Here is a 24,824-nt window from a genome sequence, read left to right as displayed (position 1 = left end):
GAAAAACACAGTCCCTGAAGAACAGTTTCTTGAAAGATTGTCTCCCTGACCCCCACTTCCTCCTTCCCGCAGAATTTCATTCGTCGCTAATAAAATTGTCAGCTGCAACAAAGGGCCTGGATTTTTTCAGAAGTGCCTTCCATCAGATCAGAGAACGGGAGAATTGAAGCTCGGTCATCAGTAATGCTTTGCATTTTTTTTTAATTGTGGGTTTTTTAGTTTTTAAATATTAGATTTGTATTTTACATTGTGTTCAGTATTGCTGTGAGATGCCCTGAGTCTACGGAGAGGGGCGGCATACAAATTTAAATTAATAATAATAATAATAATAATAATAATAATAATAATAATAATAATAATAATAATTCAGAAGAGACTGGATTCTGTCTGATGTCCTCTCTTGAAACTGTCTATCACAAGGAACTCAAGGACTAGACTAGTTATGACTAGGAAGGTGGAATGGGCAGGTGGCGAAAATAGTTACAGCTTTCTCAGCCTCCCCAATCTCTTTCTCTCTTTCTCTTTCTGAACTGTAGTCAGTAATGGGCTGCTACTCTCATGGAGAGGGGGGGTTTAGTGGGGGCAGTACGTTTATGCACTATTTATTGAATACTTAATCGTTTTTTTATTGTCCTTCCTTCTCTAGAGCCTTAGTATGATCCTCAGTTTTAAAATAGGAAATAATTAAATAGTATGGGGTTTTTTTACCCATAAACCCTTTAATCATTTTAATCATGATCTAGAACTGAACTTTTATAGCAATTAAAGAAAACTAAGCTACTTGCCTAATCTGTTATCATACTGAACCTTGTGGGTTCGGTACAAAACCGTAACATGTTACTGTGCTCCTCAACAAATGATGCTGTCTATCATTTGTCCTTTTTCTGGCTATTTGAATAATGTGACTTAATCAACTGAAAAAGAGTCCAAGCACCTATTTGAAAACTTATCTTGGCCAGCAAGCCACTCCCGCCCAGTCACATGACCTTTAAGCCAACTCCACTCACATGACTGTCAAGCCACTCCTACCTGGTCATATGGCCAGCAAGCCGCTCCTATCCAGTCACAAGACCATCAAGCCACACCCACAAAAAAGCCACTCCCACAGTGTGGCAGTAAAATAAGCCACTCCCACAGTGTGGCAGTAAAAAAATTGGCACCCCATCACTGACTGTAGCATTTGTTTGGGTTGTTTCCCCTATTCCTGACTGCTGGCCTTGTGACCATATTAAAGCTTTGGTTTAATAGCAAAGGCAGAAAACGTTGAGTTTTTTAGTAAACCCTTCCAGGCAAAAGTGTATCAATTCTGCTCCAGATTGTCCCACATGAACACAAGGATATATTGTCTCCTTTCCTATACAGTCCACCAACACATTTCTGCCACAGGGTTGTTCAAAATAATACTTCTAAGTAGGACAATACAACTTCATTGGATTTCTGTTCTTTGCAATGCTTCTCCCACAGAGGGGGGAAAATGAGTATCTAAAATGAACTGAATACACTTTCCAACTTTTCATTAATGGAGTTTTAAGAATTCTATATATTAAAAATATAGTGCATACAGTTGCTGTGGGTCATCTGTGCCACAGCATTATTACTTCAAATCAAAGCGATGGGTGCTTTTTAACAAAATGGCCAATCAATCAACTTTATTTATTTGATTAGTCAATCAACCATATCAAAGCGAGGGAAAGGACCACATCGGTCGTCATAAAACTGTGACTGGCTAAAATACAATAAAATTGGCTAAAATACAATAAAATTGGCTAAAATAGAGGGAAATTGAATAAATAATAAGTTAAAATGCAGTATAATATGCTAAAATTGAGTAGTAAAACATGAGAATATAACTCGTGCAAAGGATTATATTAAACAAATCTAAGATACTGATATAAAATATTCTTAAATGAGTTCATCTCCTTTGCATGCCACCCCAATATGGGCAAATCTGTTTTTATGCTGATGTTACTCTTTTGTCTATTAGTTGTTTGATAGTTGCAGCTGCTTGAAATGCTAGCATTGGTTTATGCAGAATAAATGATGTTCCATACAAATATACTGATGTTAGAGACCCGATTGTGATCATTGTTTTTAGTTTTCTTCCAGCAACAACTACTTGAATGTGTAACTAATTCAAGAGCTCTGCTTCGGCTGCAGTTCTTAAGAAATGGACATCCTTCATCCCTGCCAGTTTGCAAAACAATTTTGATTTTTTTTTTGTCAGCCATTTCAGATTACAGTTGTCCATCAGAAAGAAAGAATAACAGAATAAGAGATTGGAAGGGACCTTGGAATGTCTTTTATTCCAACCCACTGCTGAAGCAGAAACCCTATAACCAGGGGTTGGCAATATGTGACTCTGGAACTGCATGTGGCTCTTTCATTCTTCTGCTGTAGCTCCCTGTCGCTCAAAATATGCATCACAACTGCCAATGTGCGACACCCACTGACACACAATTTATTAAGCTTTTCAACCCCGGATAGGCCAACCATGAATAAATCCAAGAAAAGAAAAGTTTCAGAAGCAAACAAAATATTTAATTCAACTACTGTATATATGCTAGTTTTGGAGCCTCTCGGGAAATAATGAGGCAAAGGAAGATTTTTGTGGCTTCCAATGTTTTCTTTTCTGTAGGAAATGGTCCAAATGGCTCTTTGAGTGTTTAACGATGATGACCCCTGCCCAATACCATTAGAGACAAATGGTTGCCCAGTCTCTTCTTAAAAACCCTCCATTGTTAGAGCACCCACAACTTCTGGAGGCAAATTGTTCCTTCTAATGTTCTCACAATCAGGAAATTTCTTAGTTCTAGATTGGTTTTCTCCTTGATTAGTTTCATCCATTGCTTCTTGACCTGCCTTCAGGTGCTTTGGAGAACAGATTGACCTCTTCTTCTTTGTGGGAGTCCTTTAATATTGGAACGCTGCTATTATGTCACCCATAGTCCTTTTTTTCGTTAAACTACACTTACCAAAATCCTGCAACCTTTCTTCATATGTTTTAGCTTCCAGTCCAGTAATCATCTTTGTTGCTCTTGTCTGCACTCTTTCTAGAATTTTGACAGGTGGACAAAATCTCCCATAGTTGAATTTTATTCTTTTTATTCATCTTTATGAAGAAATATTTAATTGTCTTAAACATGGAATAAAAATACAATAACATTTTTTTCTACAGAGGATATATTTTGTGCTAATTTCCCTCCCAATATTCATTACTTTGGCAAACGCTTTTCTTTTAGGTAAGCAATCTGTTCTACCTTTTCTTTCTAATTTATGCAATTTGCTAAAATGTGCACTTTTTTATTCATTAGCAGATCCATCACAAATTGGAATAAAAACAAAACCCAAAAGAGCTCTGAGATTGGGTTGTATATGGATGTCACTTTGGGGTATTTTTATTTTTATAACAGAAAGATTTTATTTCTCACAAGAGAAATCACTTGAGAAAATGAGATGTTCAAATCTTCAAAATAAATTCCCTCTGCACTTTTCATATACTTTTGAGAGAGCATCAAAGCCTTTGATACAACTGAACAACTCCACAATGAATAGCCAAGCACCAGAGAATAATATTTTCTGCTTAATAACGGACTAATAGAATGCACACCAATTTACCAATTCTATTATTACAGTGGTCTATACTAAAGCATACTGAAGTAGAATCTCTATTATTATGATGATAGTAAATAATTATAATAATTAACTCTCATAAATAATTGACTCTCATAATTTGTGATTATAATGGTTGGATTTAAGCTCATTCTCATATATGTGTTTCGCTTTTAACTACTTTATGAATTTATTTTATTTATTTATTTATTGGATTTGTATGCCGCCCCTCTCCGGACACTCGGGGTGGCTAACAGCAACAATAAAGCAGTGTACAATAGTAGTCTGATGTTAGAAATAATTAAAAGCCCATTAATATATAAAAAAACCAAACATACATCCATACATACCATGCATAGAATTGTAAAGGCCTGGGGGAAGAGGGTCTCAATTCCCCCATGCCTGACGGCAGAGGTGGGTTTTAAGCAGCTTACGAAAGGCAAGAAAGGTGGGGGCAATTCTAATCTTTGGGGGGAGTTGGTTCCAGAGGGCCGGGGCCACCACAGAGAAGGCTCTTCCCCTGGGCCCTGCCAAGCGACATTCTTTAGTTGATGGGACCCGGAGAAGATCCACTCTGTGGGACCTAACTGGTCGCTGGGATTCGTGCAGCAGAAGGTGGTCCCTGATATAATCTGGTCCGGTGCCATGAAGGGCTTTATAGGTCATAACCAACACTTTGAATTGTGATCAGAAATTGATCGGCAACCAATGCAGACTATGGAGTGTTGGTGTAACATGGGCATATTTGGGAAAGCCCATGATTGCTCTCGCAGCTGCATTCTGCACGATCTGAAGTTTCCGAACATTTTTCAAAGGTAGCCCCATGTAGAGAGCGTTACAGTAGTTGAGGTGTATGGGATGTTCTGGCAGGGGTAGCACCTCTATTGTAGGGGTATGTTGTGCCCTTTTAGGGCAGCTCATTTTAAGGCAGATTTTGGGGAGTCCCCACCTGTCACTCAACTGTAACCTGTGACTCCTAGTAGCTGTAGCATGCGCAGCAGCCAGACCCTGGGCAACAGCTTTGACAGGCTGGCCAAACCAGGTTGAGAGATAGGGACATCTATCCTGAGTATGTGAAGAGAGATTCCGGCAGACTGAGAGGATGAAACATACTAGAATAGGACAATAGGACTAGAATAGGACAGTAGTCATGAAAGCAGTCTCTGCAAGCGATGTAGTATCTCCAGCACCGCCTTCTGCCGCACGAATCCCAGCGACCAACTAGGTCCCACAGAGTTGGCCTTCTCCGGGTTCCGTCAACTAAACAATGTCATTTGGCGGGACCCAGGGGAAGAGCCTTCTCTGTGGCGGCCCCGGCCCTCTGGAACCAACTCCCCCCAGAGATTAGAATAGCCCCCACCCTTCTTGCCTTTCGCAAGCTTCTTAAAACCCACCTTTGTCATCAGGCATGGGGGAATTAAGATATTCTTCCCCCCTAGGCTTCCACAATTTATGTATGGCACGTTTGTATGTATGATTGGTTTTAAAATAAGGGTTTTAGATTCTTTAGTATTGGATTGTCGCACGTTGTTTTTATTACTGTTGTTAGCCGCCCTGAGTCTACGGAGAGGGGCGGCATACAAATCCAATAAAATGAAATGAAATGAAATGTAGTATGCTAAGAGCATGTCAAGACATGAAAGATGCCCTGGTCAACCACTGTATCCAGCCCATCTCCAACTGTCTAGAAAAGGTGCCCTAAACCTTGCTGTTTCACAGACACTGTCCAGCTTACGGAGGCTGGAGGGGAACCCATTTCATGCAGTCAAATTACAAAATTTCAAAGAAAATGTAAATTCAATTCAATTTATTAGATTTGTATGCCGCCCCTCTCTGAAGACTCGGGGTGGCTCACAACAATAGTAAAACAATATTATAGCGAAACAAATCTAATATTAAACAAAGCATATAAAACCCTATCATATTAAAAGCAAACAGCACAGACAAACAGCACAATGGTGATATTACTCACCATTGGCACATGGAATATATGTATGCTTCAAGTTCCTGAGGACAACCCCTTAGCAAATCAACCAGAAAGAAGAATAGCCTTGGTCTCTAGAGAGCTTGCAAGATTTAACATTGATATTGCAGGTCTGTGTGAAACTTGTGTAGCCATCAAAGGCAGCTCACACAAACAGGAGGTGGTTATACATTCTTCTGGAGTGGAAGTGGTTCAGTTGCCTAGCATGCTTTCTGTATACAACCCAAATCTGACTGGCATACCAAGGTAGTTAGCTCTATTGCTCGGTAGACTTTCAGCTGTGTAGCAAGGCTTATTCCATGATTTATTTTATTTAATTTATTTATTTATTTTGTCCAATACACAATGAGGGTTTTAGTGGGTATATATATCCGATGCCATGTTGGTGCAGTGCTTGTCAACAAACTCACTCAACTGTTCCAGTCTTTCTGGAATCAAGGATCCATTTCTCAGGAACTGAAAGATCCATCCATCGCACACTTCTACAAGAGGAAAGCGAATCGACAAGCCTGTGACAGTCATAGAGGAATATCACTGCTTTCCATCACAGTCAAGATCCTTGCATGAGTGTTGCTGAACCACTGACTGTTCACCTGGAACAGGGTTTATTACCTGAGGTACAGTGTGATTTACACAAAGAGTGTGGCACTGTGGACATGATCTTTGCAGCCTAACCATGCTGCAAAGTGAAGTGTCAAGAGCAGAATCGTGAATTGTACGCCACCTTTGTGAATCTCACTAAGACTTTTGACACCGTCAGTCATGAAGGTCTATGTTACATGATGTCAAAATTTGAGTGCCCTGATAAATTCATCCTCATGGTAAGTAGTCCCACAATAGTATGACAGCCCATATTCTGATTGACAGAGAAGCTTCAGAGGCCTTTCCTGTTACAAACAGCATCAATCAAGGGTGTGTGTTGGCACTGACTTTGTTCAGCATAATATTTTCAGCCATGCTGTCAGATGCCTTCCAGAACAATTCCTTGGGAGTTAGCCTGAGATACAGGACAGATGGGAAACTGTTCAACTTGTGAAGATTCCAGGCTGTCACCAAGATAAAGGAGACTGTGCTGTGTGACCTCCTCTTTGCTGATAACTGTGTCCTGGATGCTGGAAATGCGAGCCAGTGCGGACAAATTTGCAGCAGCATGCAACAACTTTGGCCTTCCTATCAACATAAAAAAGACTGAAGTGATGCACCACCCAGCTCTGAAAGCCAAATACCAAGAGCCCACCATCACAGTAAAGGGACAATAGCTGTAAGCAGTGGACCAATTTAAATACCTTGGCAGCACCCTATCCCATGCAGTGACAATTGACATTGAAGTCAACTGCAAAATCGTCAAGGCAAGCTCTGTAGGACCATCATTAAAGACCTCAGTATACTAATAACAAAAGATTAAATGCCAAAGCCCACTGCAACAACATAGCCAAGAAGGCTTCAAGAGTTGTAAACCGAATCCTACGTAGCTTCTGCTCTGGCAATCTCACACTACTTACTTTTGCCAGACCCATCCTTGAATACAACTCATCTGTTTGGAACCCATATCGCATCTCAGACATTAACACCCTTGAAAATGTCCAAAGATACTTCACCAGAAGAGCCCTTCATTCCGCCACTCGAAATAGAATACCCTATGAGACTAGACTTTCAATCCTGGGCCTTGAAAGCCTAGAACTAAGACTCCTTAAACAAGATCTAAGTATTGCCTACAAGATCATATGCTGCAACATCCTGAGTGTCAAGATCATATGCTGCAACGTCCTGCCTGTCGGCAATTACTTCAGCTTCAACCACAACAACACAAGAGCACACAGCAGATTTAAACTTAATATTAAGCGCTCTAAACTTGACTGTAAAAAATATGACTTCAGTAACCGAGTTGTCGATGCATGGAACTCATTACCGGACTCCATAGTGTCATCCCCAAACTCCCAACACTTTACCCTTAGATTATCTACGGTTGACCTATCCAGACTCCTAAGAGGTCAGTAAGGGGCGAGTACAAGTGCACTAGAGTGCCTTCCATCCCCTGTCCTATTGCTCTCCTATATCTCCTATACCTTTCTTCTATTCCTATATCTCTTCTTCTATTCTTTCATTGATATGTTCTATTACTATACCTTCTTTTCTATCCTCTCTTAGATATATTTTACTATGAGTATCTCCTCTATAACATTCATCATGTATTTTTCTATGTGTGTGTGTATATATATATATATATATATATATATATATATATATATATATATATATATATATATATATATATACCCACTAAAACCCTCATTGTGTATTGGACAAAATAAATAAATAAATAAATAAATAAAATAAAATAAAATAAATCATGGAATAAGCCTTGCTACAAAGCTGAAAGTCTACCGAGCAATAGAGCTAACTACCTTGGTATGCCAGTCAGATTTGGGTTGTATACAGAAAGCATGCTAGGCAACTGAACCACTTCCACATGACCTACCTCCATAGAATTCTGAGGTTTCAATGGCAGGATAAGGTCCACTCCACAGCAGGCCTGCCATCAATTCACACTCTGCTGAAGCCCAGATACACTGGGCAGACAATGTTGCAAGGATGCTGAGTCATCGCATCTCCAAACAGCTCTTCTATGGTGAGCTGTCTCAGGGAAAGGAATCACATGGGGGACAAAGGAAGTGATACAAAGACACATTGAAAGCCTCCTGCAAGTCCCTCAATATCGACACCACCTCCTGGGAAACCCTGGCACAAGATTGGTCAACATGGCACATGCTGATCCACCAAGGCTGCCAGACGTCTGAGGACAGAAGAACAATCTTAGCAGAAGAGGGAGATTATGATCCCGCTATATAGAGCGCTGGTGAGACCACATTTGGAATACTGTGTTCCGTTCTGGAGACCTCACCTACAAAAAGATATTGACAAAATTGAACAGGTCCAAAGATGGGCTACAAGAATGGTGGAAGGTCTTAAGTATTAAACGTATCAGGAAAGACTTAATGAACTCAATCTGTATAGTCTGGAGGACAGAAGGAAAAGGGGGGACATGATCGAAACATTTAAATATGTCAAAGGGTTAAATAAGGTCCAGGAGGGAAGTGTTTTAATAGAAAAGTGAACACAAGAACAAGGGGACACAATCTGAAATTAGTTGGGGGAAACATCAAAAGCAACGTGAGAAAATATTATTTACTGAAAGAGTAGTAGATCCTTGGAACAAACTTCCAGCAGACGTGGTTGGTAAATCCACAGTAACTGAATTTAAACATGCCTGGGATAAACATATATCCATCCTAAGGTAAAATACAGAAAATGGTATAAGGGCAGACTAGATGGATCATGAGGTCTTTTTCTATGTTTCTATGTTTCTAAGACAGTATTTCCCAACCTTGGCAACTTGAAGCTATTTGGACTTCAACTCCCAGAACTCCCCAGCCAGCAAATGCTGGCTGGGGAATTCTGGGAGTTGAAGTCCAGATATCTTCAAGTTGCCAAGGTTGGGAAACACTGTTCTAAGAGAAGTGAGTACTCTGCAAAGCCAGAGCTGCAAATGCTGCAATAAAGGTGCCCAGCATGTGGAAGAACATTTTGTACCTGTATAGGTCTTTCCAGACACCTGCAGACAAATTGTAGACAGCCCACAACCTGTTAGCTGTCAAGATCCTCTTTGAACACGATGGATGAACATCGGCTTTGTGAATTATGGGATAATATACGGATCACATCAAAGCTTGTTTACTTATTTTGACTATTAGACATGACAGTGCTTTATGAAAAACTAACACGTTTAAAGAAAGATTGATTTGAAGGCATGTCCAGCTTTCATTGTGTTGCAAACAATCCCTTATTTTCTTCCCATACCTGACTTTTCTTCCTGTCTGTTTCAGTAATAATATTGATGGAGAAATGTCAAAAGCATAACTTCAGCAAGTACAATTTTAGTGTCATTTTACTTACTAATTGTCTTAAAAATATTACAGATAGTCCTTGGTTTACCATTTGAAGTTACAACAGCAATGAAAAAAAATGACCTGACAGTTTTTCACACTTATGACTGATGCATCACTCCCCATGTAAGAGCCAACCAATGAGGAGGTGGACAGGCTCAGGAAAACCACACTCACTTTATTGTAGAAGTAACAGCAACTTGTGATAACAGTGTAACAACAACAACATGCCTGGCAGCTATTTATATCGCCCACTGCCAGGCTGAGCCAGCCAATCCTGGCTCTGTATTTTCCTGCCTAGGAAAAGGGACGGACCATTTTTTCCCAGCTGTACACAGGACATAACACCCTAGGGCAGGGGCTGATTCCCGATTCTGCCGCTACCACTGCGCTTTGCTTCTGCTGCAGGGGGGCACGTCCCAGTGAGATTTTGCTTCTGTGCATGCGCAGAAGCAAAAAAAATAACTGAATTCTCACGTGTATTTCCCCTCGAAAGATTTTGTTCCCTGCACATGCGCAGAAGCAAAATAATGCTGGGACATGCCCATGCACCTGCAAATCAAATCAAATCAAATCAAATCAAATCAAATCAAATCAATAAAAAATAAATACTTTTTTGCTACCGGTGTGCCTTCCTTATCCATATTGGTAGCAACCCGATACTGTCTAGGGCAGTGATGGCAAACCTTTTTTTCCTCGGGTGTCGAAAAAGTGTGTGTGCACACTATCGTGCATGCATGAGTACCCACGCCCATAATTCAATACCTGGGGAGGGTGAAAACAGATTCCCCCACCACCCAGAGGCCCTCTGGAGGCTGCAAACAGCTGTTTCCCAACTTCCGGTAGGCCCAGTAGGCTCGTGTTTCGCCCTCCACAGGCTCCAAAAGCTTGGAGGGTAAAAACACCCTTCTCCATCCTCCTGGAGGCTCTTTGGAAGCCAAAAACACCATCCCAGAGCCTCTCTGTGAGCCAAAAATCAGCTGGCTGGCATACACATGCACCTTGGAGTTGTGCTAGGGTAATGGCTCATGTGCCAGCAGATATGGCTCCATGTGCCACCTGTGGCAGCCATGCTATAGGTTCGCCATCACTGGCCAGGGTCATGTGATCAAAATTCAGACGCTAGGCAATTGACTCATATTTATGATGGTTGACAGCAGTGTTCCAGGGTCCTAAGATCACCCTTTGTGACCTTCTGACAAGCAAAGTCAATGGAAGAGCTCAGTTCAATTAATGCCTGTGGCAAGAAAACGGGCAAAACTCACTTAACAATTATCTTGCTTAGCAACATGTTCTGTCGAGCTCTCTGGTAGAATCCTCCCGAAAATGCACAGATACAATTTCAGACACACACACGTTTGAAAATTCAAAACAATGTTCTTTATACCGAAAATGCAAATAAACGAAGCACTCTTTTTGTATAGCAAAGAGCACTCGTCTCCAAACAAACTGGTAATTTGTACCAGTCCCTTATCAGTTCTGTGATACTTAGCTTGCAGCTGTGAGGCAATTCACAGTCCTTCTTCTTTCACAAAGTAAAACACACTTTGCTCTGGTTTAGTTTTAAAGCGGGGAAAAATCAGCACACAAAAAGTCAAAGTCAGTAAAGCAGTCACGAAACACAAGGATCAGATAATCCTCCACAATGGCCAAACCCACAGGCTGCTATTTATAGCAGCCTCACTAATTACCACAGCCCCACCCAACCACAGGTGACCTCATTTTCTTTGATAATAATCTCTCAGTTGTTGCTGCCTCTGCATTGCTCTCCTCATGCGTGGCTGTATCATTAACTCTTGTTCCAAATCCAAGGAGGAGAGAGATAATTGATCTCCTTCTGAGCTGTCTGCCACACTCTCCTCCTCCCTGTCACTCATGTCTTCTTGGTCAGAGCAGCCTTCATCAGCAGATTCCACCGGGAGCAAAACAGTTTAGTTAGTTTAGTTTAGTTTTATTGGATTTATATGCCGCCCCTCTCCGAAAACTCGGGGCAGCTAACAACAATCATAAACAATGTACAATAAAATCCAATACTAAAAGCAAATTAAAACCCCTTAATATATAAAAACCAAACATACATACAAGCATACCATATATACAGTTGTGACGGCCTAGGGGGAGAAAAAGTCTTAATTCCCCCATGCCTGGCGGCAGAGGTGGGTTTTAAGTAGCTTACGAAAGGCAAGGAGGGTAGGGGCAATTCTAATCTCTGGGGGGAGTTAGTTCCAGAGGGCCAGGGCCACCACAGAGAAGGCTCTTCCCCTGGGTCCCGCCAAGTGGCATTGTTTGGTCCTGCCAAACAGGCCTGCAGCATGTGGATGTCTCCCCCACATCCACAGTCCTTGGGGCAGGAGCTGGGCCAGAGCTAACCACAACAGCAACAGAAATTTGGGGCTCGATTTTGGTCATAAGTTGAGGACTACCTGTACTTCAGGCAATAAAGTAACTCTTTGCATGCTAGCTTATATCTTCTGTCAACCCATTTTCAGCGAGTACCACTCATTAATTTGCTTTACTGCAAATACCTTAAAGGATACTTTGCTGCATTCACATTTTAAAATGTAGCATCATTAAATGCTTCAAATCTCTTGTGCGTTTTTTTTTTTTTAAGAAACGAGCACTGGATTTATACACTGCCCAAGGCACACACACAAAATCAGCCCTCGATTTTCATCAAGATGCCAAGAGCAGTTAATGGCAACCCAGCAATTCTCAATCATGATGTCCCGGTTTTGTATTCTAGCTGGACATGGTTTCAGAAAATCATATTACATGAATTATTCCAATGGCAGAATAGTTCCACTTCCTCCCTATCTCATTTTTTCAAGAGCGGATTTTATAATCCAATCAACCTCTTCAAAGCCTCTGCTTCCTTAGCAACGGCAGTCTGTGTTATAGATCTCAGCTAATCTACACAAGAACTGGCTCAAAACTGTCAGATATTTGGGACATCATAGGCTGAAGTCGACATAGTGGAAAGCATTTTATCCTTTCCTAAGTGCCCAATGTTAGAATGGGGAGGGGGGGAGGAAAGGGTTAGGTTAGATAAAACAGTCTTATAAAATCCAAATGGAGAATTTGGAAAAATGCATTGCAGGGTAGCAATCTTGAAAATATTTAACAGATGAATTTCCTGTGATGCCGGGTCTTGCATGAATGGGAAGCAGTAATTTTATTTTATTTTATTTTACTTTTATTTATTCATTTGTCCAATACACAAATACATAGGAAGAAAAATAGACATGTGGTAATATATATAAGGGTAAAAGTGAACTGAAAGGAAGAGAATATATATGATAGGTGAAAGAAAGGAAAGACAATTGGACGGGGACGAAAGGCACACCAGTGCACTTATGTACGCCCCTTACTGGCCTTTTAGGAACCTGGACAGGTCAATCGTGGAGAGTCTAAGGGAGAAGTGTTGGGGGTTAGGGGTTGACACAATTGAGTCCGGTAATGAGCTCCACGCTTCGATAACTCGATCGTTGAAATCATATTTTTTACAGTCAAGTTTGGAGCGGTTTGTATTAAGTTTGAATCTGTTGCATGCTCTTGTGTTATTGCAGTTGAAGCTGAAGTAGTCATTGACCGGTAGGACGTTGCAGCATATGATCTTGTGGGCAATACTCAAGTCATGTTTTAGGCGCCGTAGTTCTAGGCTTTCTAGGCCCAGGATTGTTAGTCTATTTTCGTAGGATATTCTGTTTCGAGTGGAGGAGTGAAGGGCTCTTCTGGTGAAATATCTTTGGACATTTTCAAGGGTGTTGATGTCTGAGATGTGGTATGGGTTCCAGACAGATGAGCAGTAGTCTAGGATGGGTCTGGCAAAAGTTTTGTAGGCCAACCTTTAAGCTTTAACAGCATGAACCAGTGTGTACATTTTATCATTTAGCAACTTATGTGACAATTGAGGACATTCTGGGTTTCTCTGCAGCATAAAGGAAAGACTTACTGGATGTATTTTTAAAAACTTGGTCTCCAGCACAGTAGGAAAGCCTTACAAAAAAAATCCATATTTGCTTCTAATAAGAAAGTTAGGATTCTAAGATACTCTAAGATGTCGTTGTCCTGTTCTGTGTCATGGTTCTTGGGGGGTGTCTCCTTTCTGATTAGGTTGGTGAACCAAGACACAGAACAGGATCCATACCCTTACTGGGATTTGAGCCTAGAGGTTAATTCTCTGCGTTACAAGGCAGAAACTACAGGATCAAATCCCAGTAAGGGTATGGCTAGCTGATGAGGCCAGAGACTGTGGGTTTTGCCTCCCAAGGACAATTCCATCTGTCCATCCATCACCCTAGGGGGGAATTATTGACCCCTTCGGAGAGGGTCCGCAACTTGGGCGTCCTCCTCGATCCACAGGTCACATTAGAGAAACATCTTTCAGCTATGGTGACGGGGGCGTTTGCCCAGGTTGGCCTGGTGCACCAGTTGCGGCCCTATTTGGACCGGGAGTCACTACTCACAGTCACTCATGCCCTCATCACCTCGAGGCTCAACTACTGTAATGCTCTCTACATGGGGCTACCTTTGAAAAGTGTTCGGAAACTTCAGATCGTGCAGAATGCAGCTGCAAGAGCAATCATGGGCTTTCACAAAATTGCCCATGTTACACCAACACTCTGCAGTCTGCATTGGTTGCCGATCAGTTTCCGGTCACAATTCAAAGTGTTGGTCATCACCTATAAAGCCCTTCATGGCACCGGACCAGGGTATCTACGAGACTGCCTTCTGCTGCACAAATCCCAGCAACCGTTTAGGTCCCATAGAGTGGGCCTTCTCTGGGTCCCGTCAACAAAACAATGTTGTTTGGCGGGGCCCATGGGAAGAGCCTTCTCTTTGGCGGCCCTGGCCCTCTGGAACCAACTCCCCCCAGAGATTAGAATTGCCCCCACCCTCCTCACCTTTCGTAAGCTCCTTAATACCCACCTCTGCCATCAGGCATGGGGGAACTGAGATATTCTTCCCCCCTAGGCCTTTACAATTTATGCATGGTATGTTTGTTTGTATGGATGTGTGGTTTTACAATAAGGGTTTTTTAGTTGTTTTAGTATTGGATTTACATGCTGTTTTTTATTACTGTTGTTAGCCGCCCAGAGTCTATGGAGAGGGGCAGCATACAAATCCAATAAATAAATAAATAAAAAATAAATAAATAAATAAACAAGGCCGAAATAGTGCTATCCTAGTCTCCCTTAATTTTAAAAATTCAGCAAAAAACACGTGATACATACAGAATATAGTTTGTCAGCTATGAACAAAAATTAACTGACTTGGAAATGGCCCTGGGTTGGGCCGAGAGGCAAAAAGGAAGCTGCGACCCTCCTTCAATATACCAGGTGATCCGACAGAAAAAACATATAGCCCCTCCCTGGTACAAAGCTGAAGGGATCAGATCCTGTGGCCTTACAAGGCAGAAGTTACAGGATCAAATCACACATACATACATACAAACATACATACATACATACATACATACATACATACATACATACATACATACATTCTGTTGGAAAAAATGTGACTTTCACGGGTACAGGAATGAAGGTCTTGGAATATTCGGGTTTCTTCCCATGTACGTTTCAGAGATTTCTGGTGACGTTTCAACAATGTTCCACTTGTCATCTTCAGGCTGGTGCTTTTGTCCTTGTGCTAGGGCGAACACAGCTGAATCTCTGAAACCTACACAGGAAGAAACCCGAATATGCCAAGACCTTCATATATATATCTGGTTCTGTGGGCATGGCTTGGTGGGCGTGGTATGACCTGGTGGATGTGGCAGGGGAAGGATGCTGTAAAATCTCCATTCCCTCCCCACTCCAGGGGAAAGTTACTGCAAAATCCCCATTTCCCCCAATCAGCTGGGACTTGGGTGGCAGAGAATAGATGGGGCCGGGGCCAGTCAGAGATTGTATTTGCCGGTTCTCCGAACTGCTCAAAATTTCCGCTACCAGTTCTCCAGAACAAGTCAGAACCTGCTGAAGCCCATCTCTGGATAAGATGGATAATTATCTCGGCTTGAATTCCTCAAGCATGGAATTCTGAGCATGCATACATATCAAATGAAGTTATAATTAATTTTTTTTAATGACAGAGCAGAATAGAATGGCCATACCACTAGCATCTTGTTCATAGAAAATAATATGGATTTAAATCACCATCAAGGAATTCCAATAAGGTTGCCAGCTATCAACTGGGAGGAAAGTCTATAAATAAAGTTTATACAGACGACCAACAGAGGTGTTGGCAGGCTGCATTGTTAATGTGAGAAGAATCATTATCCCTCCAAGGTTAAGTTGCCAAGGTTAAAATGACATCTGCTTGCTTGAAAACAGAAAGATATTGTGAACAAGACAACAGCTTTTAAGAGAGCGTGACACTTTTTTTGACATTAGTGTGTCAGGGACAACATAACCCAAGATGCAACCCAAGATACAGAAGCATACTAAGGTCAAAAATTCAGTTGACCTTCGAATAGCATGCTGAGCACTGCCTTGAAAAATGGTGACAAAGTTGTATTATTAGCTTAATTTGCAGTTAATTTGAATCACACCAAATTAACTAAATGAAGCAAACAGTAATATTTCCTTTGCTCCATGAATCACCTGCATTTTGGAACCCACAAAGTCCTGAGGCGATAGATTGAAGACAATACAGGGTACCAAATACCCATACAATAGCAATACACTTTATCAGATAACATCAGAGCTGAAGTAACTATTGAATGTCTCCATTAAATATGGGAACATGTTCTGTCTGGGTCCCTCCAGAACCAAACACCAACCCAAAAAGAGAAGCCAGACACACTGGTAAAAATCAAAGGCAGTTTATAGAATGCAAAGCAAACACAGGTAACAGAAAATGTCCTTACAAACAGGAACACGCTGAAACTTCAAAGATGTTTCACGAAGGCCATGAAGTAAAACAGGATTCTTGCTGTCAAAAACAACGCTGTAGATAACAAACATACGCCTCCCCCAAGTCTTCCAGTCTTCTAGGCCACAAGCCAAGATCAGAGATGCCGAGAAGCAAAGCAGGGTCACAGAACTTCCAGTTGATAACACTCCACATGGCTGAAAAGGCTTGCCTGCCTTTTAAACCCTGCTGAGGAGAACCACACCCAAACCCAGCTGTTGCCAATTCAGTGATGCCAATACCTTTCTAATTGGTCCCGTCTCTGAGCTGCACGTCGCTGTCTCATGTCAATTATAGCCTGTGCTTCCTCATCCAATGAGGCCAGGCTACTGGCTGGGGAGAGCCCCCCCTTCCGGGGCTCTCAGGCTGCTCCCCCTCATCCTCTTCCTGACTTTCCTCTCCCCCATCTGCCTGGTCCTCCCCCTCCTGTTCACTGTCCTCCTCCTCCGGGCCTGGATCCAGCAGAGACGCAGTCGGTCCCTGAGCAGCCTCAGGCTGAATCACAACAGGAACAACAACTCCTGATGGAAGATCCACTTGGAATTGGGCTGTAAGAATAATATCGGTGGATTTATTTCCTAATAGTTGTACACTGCCCCAATCCAACTCACTGATTACAAGTTACCGAAAAGATTTATTGCATTGTTGATAGCCTGTGATTCTATCATTTGTCAGAGTGTTTCTTTGGCTTGTTTCCTGTTGATGTCTTCTTAGAAACATAGAAACATAGAAGACTGACAGCAGAAAAAGACCTCATGGTCCATCTAGTCTGCCCTTATACTATTTCCTGTATTTTATCTTACAATGGATATATGTTTATCCCAGGCGTGTTTAAATTCAGTTACTGTGGATTTACCAACCACGTCTGCTGGAAGTTTGGTCCAAGGATCTACTACTCTTTCAGTAAAATAATATTTTCTCACGTTGCTTTTGATCTTTCCCCCAACTAACTTCAAATTGTGTCCTTATGAGCTATTTGTCTGGGAAAGAAATAGTTGGAGGAAAAACAATTGCTGGAAAAATGTCCTGACAAATCTATTTTTTTCCCCCATTCACTGGAAATTCTCAGAAAGCTTCTGGGTCCAACTGAAGCAATTGCTAGACAAGAAAAATTACATTTCAGTGGTGGTTTTAATTCACCTTTGCTGCCAGTTCGGGAATGGGAGTATGCACCGCAATGCATCTGTGCTTGCGAAGAACCTTCTGCGCATGCACAGAACGTCCATGATGACATTTGGGTGGGTGGGTGGAACCTCCTGCCACTGCTGCTACTAGTTCACCTGAACCTGGGCGAACTGGTAGAAACCCACCACTGGTGTGTTTCCAAAGCTCTGGACAATCCTAGCATCAATCTAGCCCAGGGGTATGCAAAGTTGGCTCTTTTGTGACTTATGGACTTCAACTCCCAGAATTCCTGAGCTAGTATGATTGGCTCAGGAATTCTGGGAGTTTATTTATTTATTTATTTATTTATTTATTTATTATTTAGATTTGTATGCCGCCCCTCTCCGCAGACTCGGGGCGGCTCACAGCAAGATACAGCAAATCATGACAAATCCAAATAAATTTAAAATATTTAAAAAGATTTAAAAAGAACCCCATTTATTAACAAACACACACACAAACATACCATGCATCAATTGTACATGCCCGGGGGAGGTGTTTCAGTTCCCCCATGCCTGATGGCAAAGGTGGGTTTTAAGGAGTTTACGGAAGGCAGGGAGAGTAGGGGCAGTTCTAATCTCTGGGGGGAGTTGGTTCCAGAGAGTCGGGGCCGCCACAGAGAAGGCTCTTCCCCTGGGGCCCGCCAACCGACATTGTTTAGTTGACGGGACCCGGAGAAGGCCCACTCTGTGGGACTTAATCGGTCGCTGGGATTCGTGCGGCAGAAGGCGGTCTCGGAGATATTCTGGTCCAGTGCCATGAAGGGCTTTAAAGGTCATAACCAACACTTTGAATTGTGACCGGAAATTGATCGGCAGCCAATGCAGACTGCGGAGTGATGGCGAAACATGGGCATATCTAGGTAAGCCCATGACTGCTCAGTTGAAGTTGAAGTCCACATGTCATAGAAGAGCCAACTTTGCCTAGCCCTGTCTAGCTAATTCTCCTTTACTGTGCACAATTTTCTCACTTCCTGCATCTGCCTTGATTCATGTAATTCTAGTGAATTGTTTCTATACCTTCAAGCTACAAAGGACCGCAACAGCTAATTTTTCTGGAATATCAGGGTTTATATTGGGAAAAAACAGAAAAAATGTATACAGAAGTTCTACCTAAGGGTGTTTTTTCACCTAGATTTTCACTTCACTGTTCTTCTTTTATAGCCAAATATAAGAAGAGACAAATCGGTTCAGACCAAGCTCTATTTAATTTGACATTTTGTTCATCAGAGGGAGACCAAATGTTTTAGAAAGGCCACGATAAAAAAAGATCTAGCAGTACCTTCACATATTTCAAATTCTGGATATTATTTTCATTTTTAATAATGACATTTTATGGAGTCCTCTCTGAGCTCGAATGCAAACATTTCATTAACCAACATCAGGACTTATTCAACCAAATTGCTTAATGAAACATTTGCAAGAAGACAGCCAAGCACAGAGAGCAACTAGGATTCTATCTTTCAACCTTGTTCTACAAATAGTCTCTTCTATTAATGCCTTTTTAATAATGATTGTATATGTGTTTGTTGTTTTATGTGGGGTTTTTTTACACTGCCCAATTAAACTAATAAAATATGTGATTCCTAGCAACTGACATTTAGAGTAGGATAGTGGAGATAATACACAAAGAACAAGGAAGCAGAGATCAAAAATACATTTTTCTTCTATGGATTTGCACAAAACCTTTTAAAGCTGTCCAAATTCATGGCCATTGCTAGCATGGCAAATGGAAAATTGCCATTGTTTTTGTGTTTAAATGAAATGAAATGGAGAGGGTATATTCCAAAGAAGTAATGTATCTCAGATATGTGTGAGAAAAAGAGGGTGACAACAACCCCTCTCTACTACTTCACAAAGTATATTGCAGATGTGCATAGTAAAGTCTTTATTCTGGCAAGATTCTGTCTATAGGTGTGAAATAATAAAGAATTCAGCTTGGAGGAACTGCCACATGCCATTCTTCATTTTGGGACTGACAACTGTATTTTCAATTCTGTGCATTTTCTAGTCTATGAAAATGCACACATTTTATTCAACCCAGATCTCTTACAGCATGACTGTGGGCTCTAATATTACCAGCAAAAAAGAAAATGTTTGCCTCAATCTTTGAGCACATTTTTAAAAAGATTTCTAGCATTAGCTGAGAAAAAAATAGCATGACCTTACATTAAAAGTTCACAACTTATTTTAACCTGGAAAGTATATTTCTCTGAGGAAATCAGATATCATGAATATACTGCAACATATTTTATTCATAGTATTTCCCTGAGCCACATTTTCTAGAAAAAGAAGACCCTTTCTTTCTTTCTTTCTTTCTTTCTTTCTTTCTTTCTTTCTTTCTTTCTTCCTTCCTTCCTTCCTTCTTTCCTTCCCTCCCTCCCTCCCTCCCTCTTTCTTTCTTTCTTTTTTTCTTTCTTTGTTGAATTTCTCAGCTGCCCAACTTTAAAACAATTCTGGACATTTAAAATAATACTCATTCTCTGAGGGAAAACACAACATCCAAATGTATCACTCTCAACTCCAAGGAGATCTATCCAATCATTGAATCCAATCTTTGGAATTACAAGTTTTTAAAGTTTGATTAAAAATAAACAAGCAACTCATGCAAATTTCTGGGGCTTGCTATTGTATAGGCCAGTGTTGTGACAGAAAAGAATCATTATGTCATATTTAGGCTATGTGATATAAAGTCTATCTGTCTCTTAGGATTGATCCTGAAAGTTCTTATGAAGCTTGATAGACTAAGGTATGGGACCTGCTGAACATGAGAGGTGGAGGGTTGAAGGTACCAGAAAAAATCTTGATGCCTGTAAACAAAGAGTAGATCAATTAGGATCTAACAAGGATGATTATTCAATGCAACCTGTACGGTTACATAGTTAACATATCATATGAACAGAGTTGGAAGGTTAGATTACTTGCAGGTAATCTAATCCAATCCCCTACCCAAGCAGGAAATCCTACATCAGCCTCTACCTAGGATCAAACTCACAACTTCCTGATTGTGAGGCAAGAGCTCCACCTCTGGGCTAAGAGGCAGTCTTTTGGTCATTTTCAGGATTAAGATAAAGTGGCCAGGACCAATGCCATGCCCAATGTTTTCAACGTATTCTTGTTTAACTTAAGAGAAAACATTGTTTTTAATATTATTATTTTCAAAAGGGATAATAGTATGCATGAAATGTCCTTTGGCTTTCTCATAGCTGTGAGGTTGGAGAGTGCTTTGCCTTTCATTATGTCATTGTCTCACTGGTGATCTGTAGCCTTCATGTCTTCTCTCACCTTGATTGAATTATGATTCCATGATAAGACATCATGAAAATATTCCTCCCTCAAGACAGCCAGGAGAACTGCAGACTGATGGAAATATGTGCTTGAGGAGAGGGAAACTGCAGCCGTACAAGAAAAGTTTAGAAGTATTGCTGAAAGAAATGTGAAAGAAATGCTAAACCACACTAAGAATGAAGTGTAAAAACAAAGATTCCTTTCTAGACTTTGTGGAAAGTGAAAAAACCCCACCAGATTTAAGTATATTGTTTATCAGAGTCAGAAAAACAATAGTGTCCAATCAGATTAGAATTAATTGAGCCATACAGTATGTATGCTGTTATTACCCATAATATTCCTTGGAATATTTACTTACTTACTTACTTACTTACTTACTTACTTACTTACTTACTTACTTACTTACTTACTTACTTATTTATTTATTATTCATTCATTCATTCATTCATTCATTCATTTATTTATCGGATTTGTATGCCGCCCCTCTCCGTAGACTCGGGGCGGCTAACAACAGTAATAAAAAACACCATATAAATCCAATAATAAAACAACTAAAAAACCCTTATTGTAAAACCAAACATCCCTACAAACAAACATAGCATGCATAAATTGTAAAGGCCTAGGGGGAAAGAATATCTCAGTTCCCCCATGCCTGATGGCAGAGGTGGGTTTTAAGGAGCTTACGAAAGGCAAGGAGGGTTGGGGCAATTCTAATCTCAGGGGGGAGTTGGTTCCAGAGGGCCGGGGCCGCCACAGAGAAGGCTTTTCCCCTGGGTCCCGCCAAATGACATTGTTTTGTTGACGGGACCTGGAGAAGGCCCACTCTGTGGGACCTAACCAGTCGCTGGGATTCATGCGGCAGAAGGCGGTCTCGTAGATACCCTGGTCCAGTGCCATAAAGGGCTTTATAGGTGATGACCAACACTTTGAATTGTGACCGGAAACTGATCGGCAACCAATGCAGACTGCGGAGTGTTGGTGCATACCGGTAATCTAGAAAAGGGGGAAAATGGCCCATAGTGTATACTTCTATATTTTTATTAGATTCATACAATGGATACCATTTTATTTTCTGATATGTAATCCTAGCTTGACAGATATAGATAAAAATTTGTTTTGACTATAATAATAAATTGTGCATTATACACAAAAGCTATGGAAATGCATACATCCCATTTCCTTTTTTGCTGGGCCAAGGAGGCTGAAATTTTGGAAGAGGTTTTTTTTTCAGTTTTCAGCTAACCCCAGTTTAGAAAAACTATGTTGATACCATTAGCTATAGTTTACCCAGGCAAACCATGTTTGGCTTTGTTTCAGGAACTAAAACACCTCCCCCCTTGCCCATGTTGTTTTGTTGATTGATTGACTGTGTGCCTGTTTTTTATATATACTGTTTTTTATGAGATTATTAATTTAAATTGGAACTGGATGGGTGGGCATTGGATTTGGTATTGTGTACTGTACTGTTTTTTATTGTTGTTGTGAGCCGCCCCGAGTTTGCGGAGAGGGGCGGCATATAAATCCAATAAATCCAATCCAATCCAAAAAGCCACTGTTAAGAATAATCAGAATCAGGTTATTTTCAAATATTCCTAACCATTATTAAGAATAATCTGTTACGAGAAAACTAAGTGCCTCTAGGTCAGCTGGGTGGCAAACAAGCAAACAAATATAATCAAAATGTTAAGGGAATGGTTAAATGCTAAACTGTGGTTTGTTGGATGACTACACTAAAGCACTCATACATAAACCTAAGCATCATTAAAGTAATAGTAAACCATTTATTATAATCACTTTCAAAGCAAGCAATATTGACTTGGCCAACATTATACAAACATCATATCTGCTTAGGAATTTCAGCCAGATGTTCTTAATCCAGCATTGGGTCATTTTAACTATAGCAACTACAGAAAAAACAATGGAAGAATATATTTTTAGGATGAGCTAAAAAAAAAAATATAACAGAATCCTAGATGAAAATGGGGAAGGGGGGAAATCTTGACTGACTAACTAGATAGATAGATAGATAGATAGATAGATAGATAGATAGATAGATAGATAGATAGATAGATAGATAGATTAGATAGATAGATAGATAGATAGATAGATAGATAGATAGATAGATAGATAGATAGATAGACAGATAGATTAGATAGATAGATAGATAGATAGATAGATAGATAGATAGATAGATAGATAGATAGATAGATAGATAGATAGATAGATAGATTAGATTAGATAGATAGATAGATAGATAGATAGATAGATAGATAGATAGATAGATAGATAGATAGATAGATAGATAGATAGATAGATAAAATCTATGTATAAATGAGTTTTGAAATTTTCAGTTATTGAAAATGATTTTTTTCCCTCCATGCCCATACTAAATTGCAAGCAATATTTAAGCAGTGAAATGATATAATTTCAGCTTGCTTCACTGGCTCCTGAATAGCTAAGCAGATGTTCTTGAAAGTTCCCCAGGAAAAAAAATATCTTGGCCAAATATAAGCTTATAAAGTAATCAGCCTAAGAAGTAATATACAGTAGAAATTTGAAGATGTCAAAAGGAGAGTGAGAATTAAAATATAATTAAAAAGAAAGATAGAAAACAAGCAAGAACACTCCCGGTGTGATTTGCAAGAAGAAGAAAAAGAACACATTGTAAATTAATTCCATAGAAGGATGAAGCAATAAATAAAAGAAGTCAAAATACAGAACATGTTCAGCAAACCTGACAAATGCCATGGTGGGCATAACCAGGGTGAGTGTGGCCAGCTCAACATCACTCATATCGAAGGTGCTGGTGGTGACCTGAGTGTTCCGCCAGCGAAAATGGATTCCCAAGTGTCACGGAGGTACAGTGGTTAGAATGCAGGTACTGCTGGCTACTTCTGCTGGCTGCTTGCAATTTGGCAAATCAAAGCTCACCAGGCTCAAGCTCAGCCTTCCATCCTTTGCAGGTGGGTAAAATGAGGACCCAGATTGTTGGAGGCAATAGGCTGACTCTGTAAATCACTTAGAGAGGGGTGTAAGCACTGTATAAGTCTAAGTGCTGTTGCTATTAGACTCAGTGGCTTAAATTATGGTTGCCGTCAGGAACAATGGTTGTGTACTTAAGACTTTGTGAAGATGTAGATTTTGATTTGGAGAAAAAAGGGCAAGATAGTACCACAAAGATATACAATAATAGGAGCCAGCTTCAGGCAGAAAAAAAGCTGGGAATTGTTTCAGAATAAATAATTTCTCTTTGTTTAACATTTCTAGCAATATAAGCAAGGGTGGGCAGTAGGTAGGATGGGGTGGAAAACAGTTCCACCGGCGGAAATAAAGCTGTGTGCCCGGCTTTAGCTGACCATCTCCCATCCCATCCTCTTCCTCGGAAAGCGGCAGGGAGACCAGCACCAACAGGTGTTGCAGGGGACCCATTTCCTCCCCCCATTTCTCAACAGCTGATTGGCACCCATTCGCCTAGCTACCCAGCCTGAGACAGGGTATGATCTAGAAAGGAGAGTGCGGGAAACACGAAGCAAATTGTCACCCCAGAGAGTGACACTGGTAAGGTTGTAAGTCGAGGACTTAACAGTTCACTTGAATGATGATGATCATTCAAGCCACTCCCACCTGGTCACGTGGCCAGCAAGCCACTCCTACCCAGTCACATGACCATCAAGCCATACCCACAAAATAAGCCACACCTACAGTGTGGCAGTAAAAAGTTTGGCTGTCCATTACTGAATATAAGTTACAAATATCATTTCTACTAATATCCCAAACACACATGAGAAGTTAGTCTAAATATTCAAAAGTCAGTCTGAAACTTGATTTGGGAATTACAATAGAAATTAACATAAGGAAGATGTTCCAAGAATTTATTAATATTGCATAAATAATACTAGCAATTTGTACTAAATGCCAAAT

At 40.6% G+C, this 24,824-nt stretch overlaps 1 protein-coding gene across 2 annotated transcripts in view; it reads right to left on the bottom strand.

Moving 5' to 3' along the window:
* The window catches only part of PLCXD3 (phosphatidylinositol specific phospholipase C X domain containing 3), a 116,634-nt gene that overhangs the window by 70,359 nt on the left and 21,451 nt on the right, over positions 1 to 24,824 (bottom strand). The window contains exon 1 of one of the 2 annotated variants that reach the window (XM_070743401.1): positions 23,638 to 23,723. The exons of the other annotated variant lie outside the window; for it this stretch is intronic. Coding sequence (XP_070599502.1) covers positions 23,638 to 23,689 — 52 coding nt within the window. The 5' untranslated portion in view covers positions 23,690 to 23,723. Of the gene's footprint in view, positions 1 to 23,637; positions 23,724 to 24,824 lie in introns of those variants that run through there. 2 annotated transcript variants of the gene reach the window in all.

The sequence above is a fragment of the Erythrolamprus reginae genome, chromosome 2, assembly GCF_031021105.1.
Source record: "Erythrolamprus reginae isolate rEryReg1 chromosome 2, rEryReg1.hap1, whole genome shotgun sequence".
Lineage (NCBI taxonomy): Eukaryota > Metazoa > Chordata > Lepidosauria > Squamata > Dipsadidae > Erythrolamprus > Erythrolamprus reginae.
This window is presented reverse-complemented; position numbering and strand designations above follow the sequence as displayed.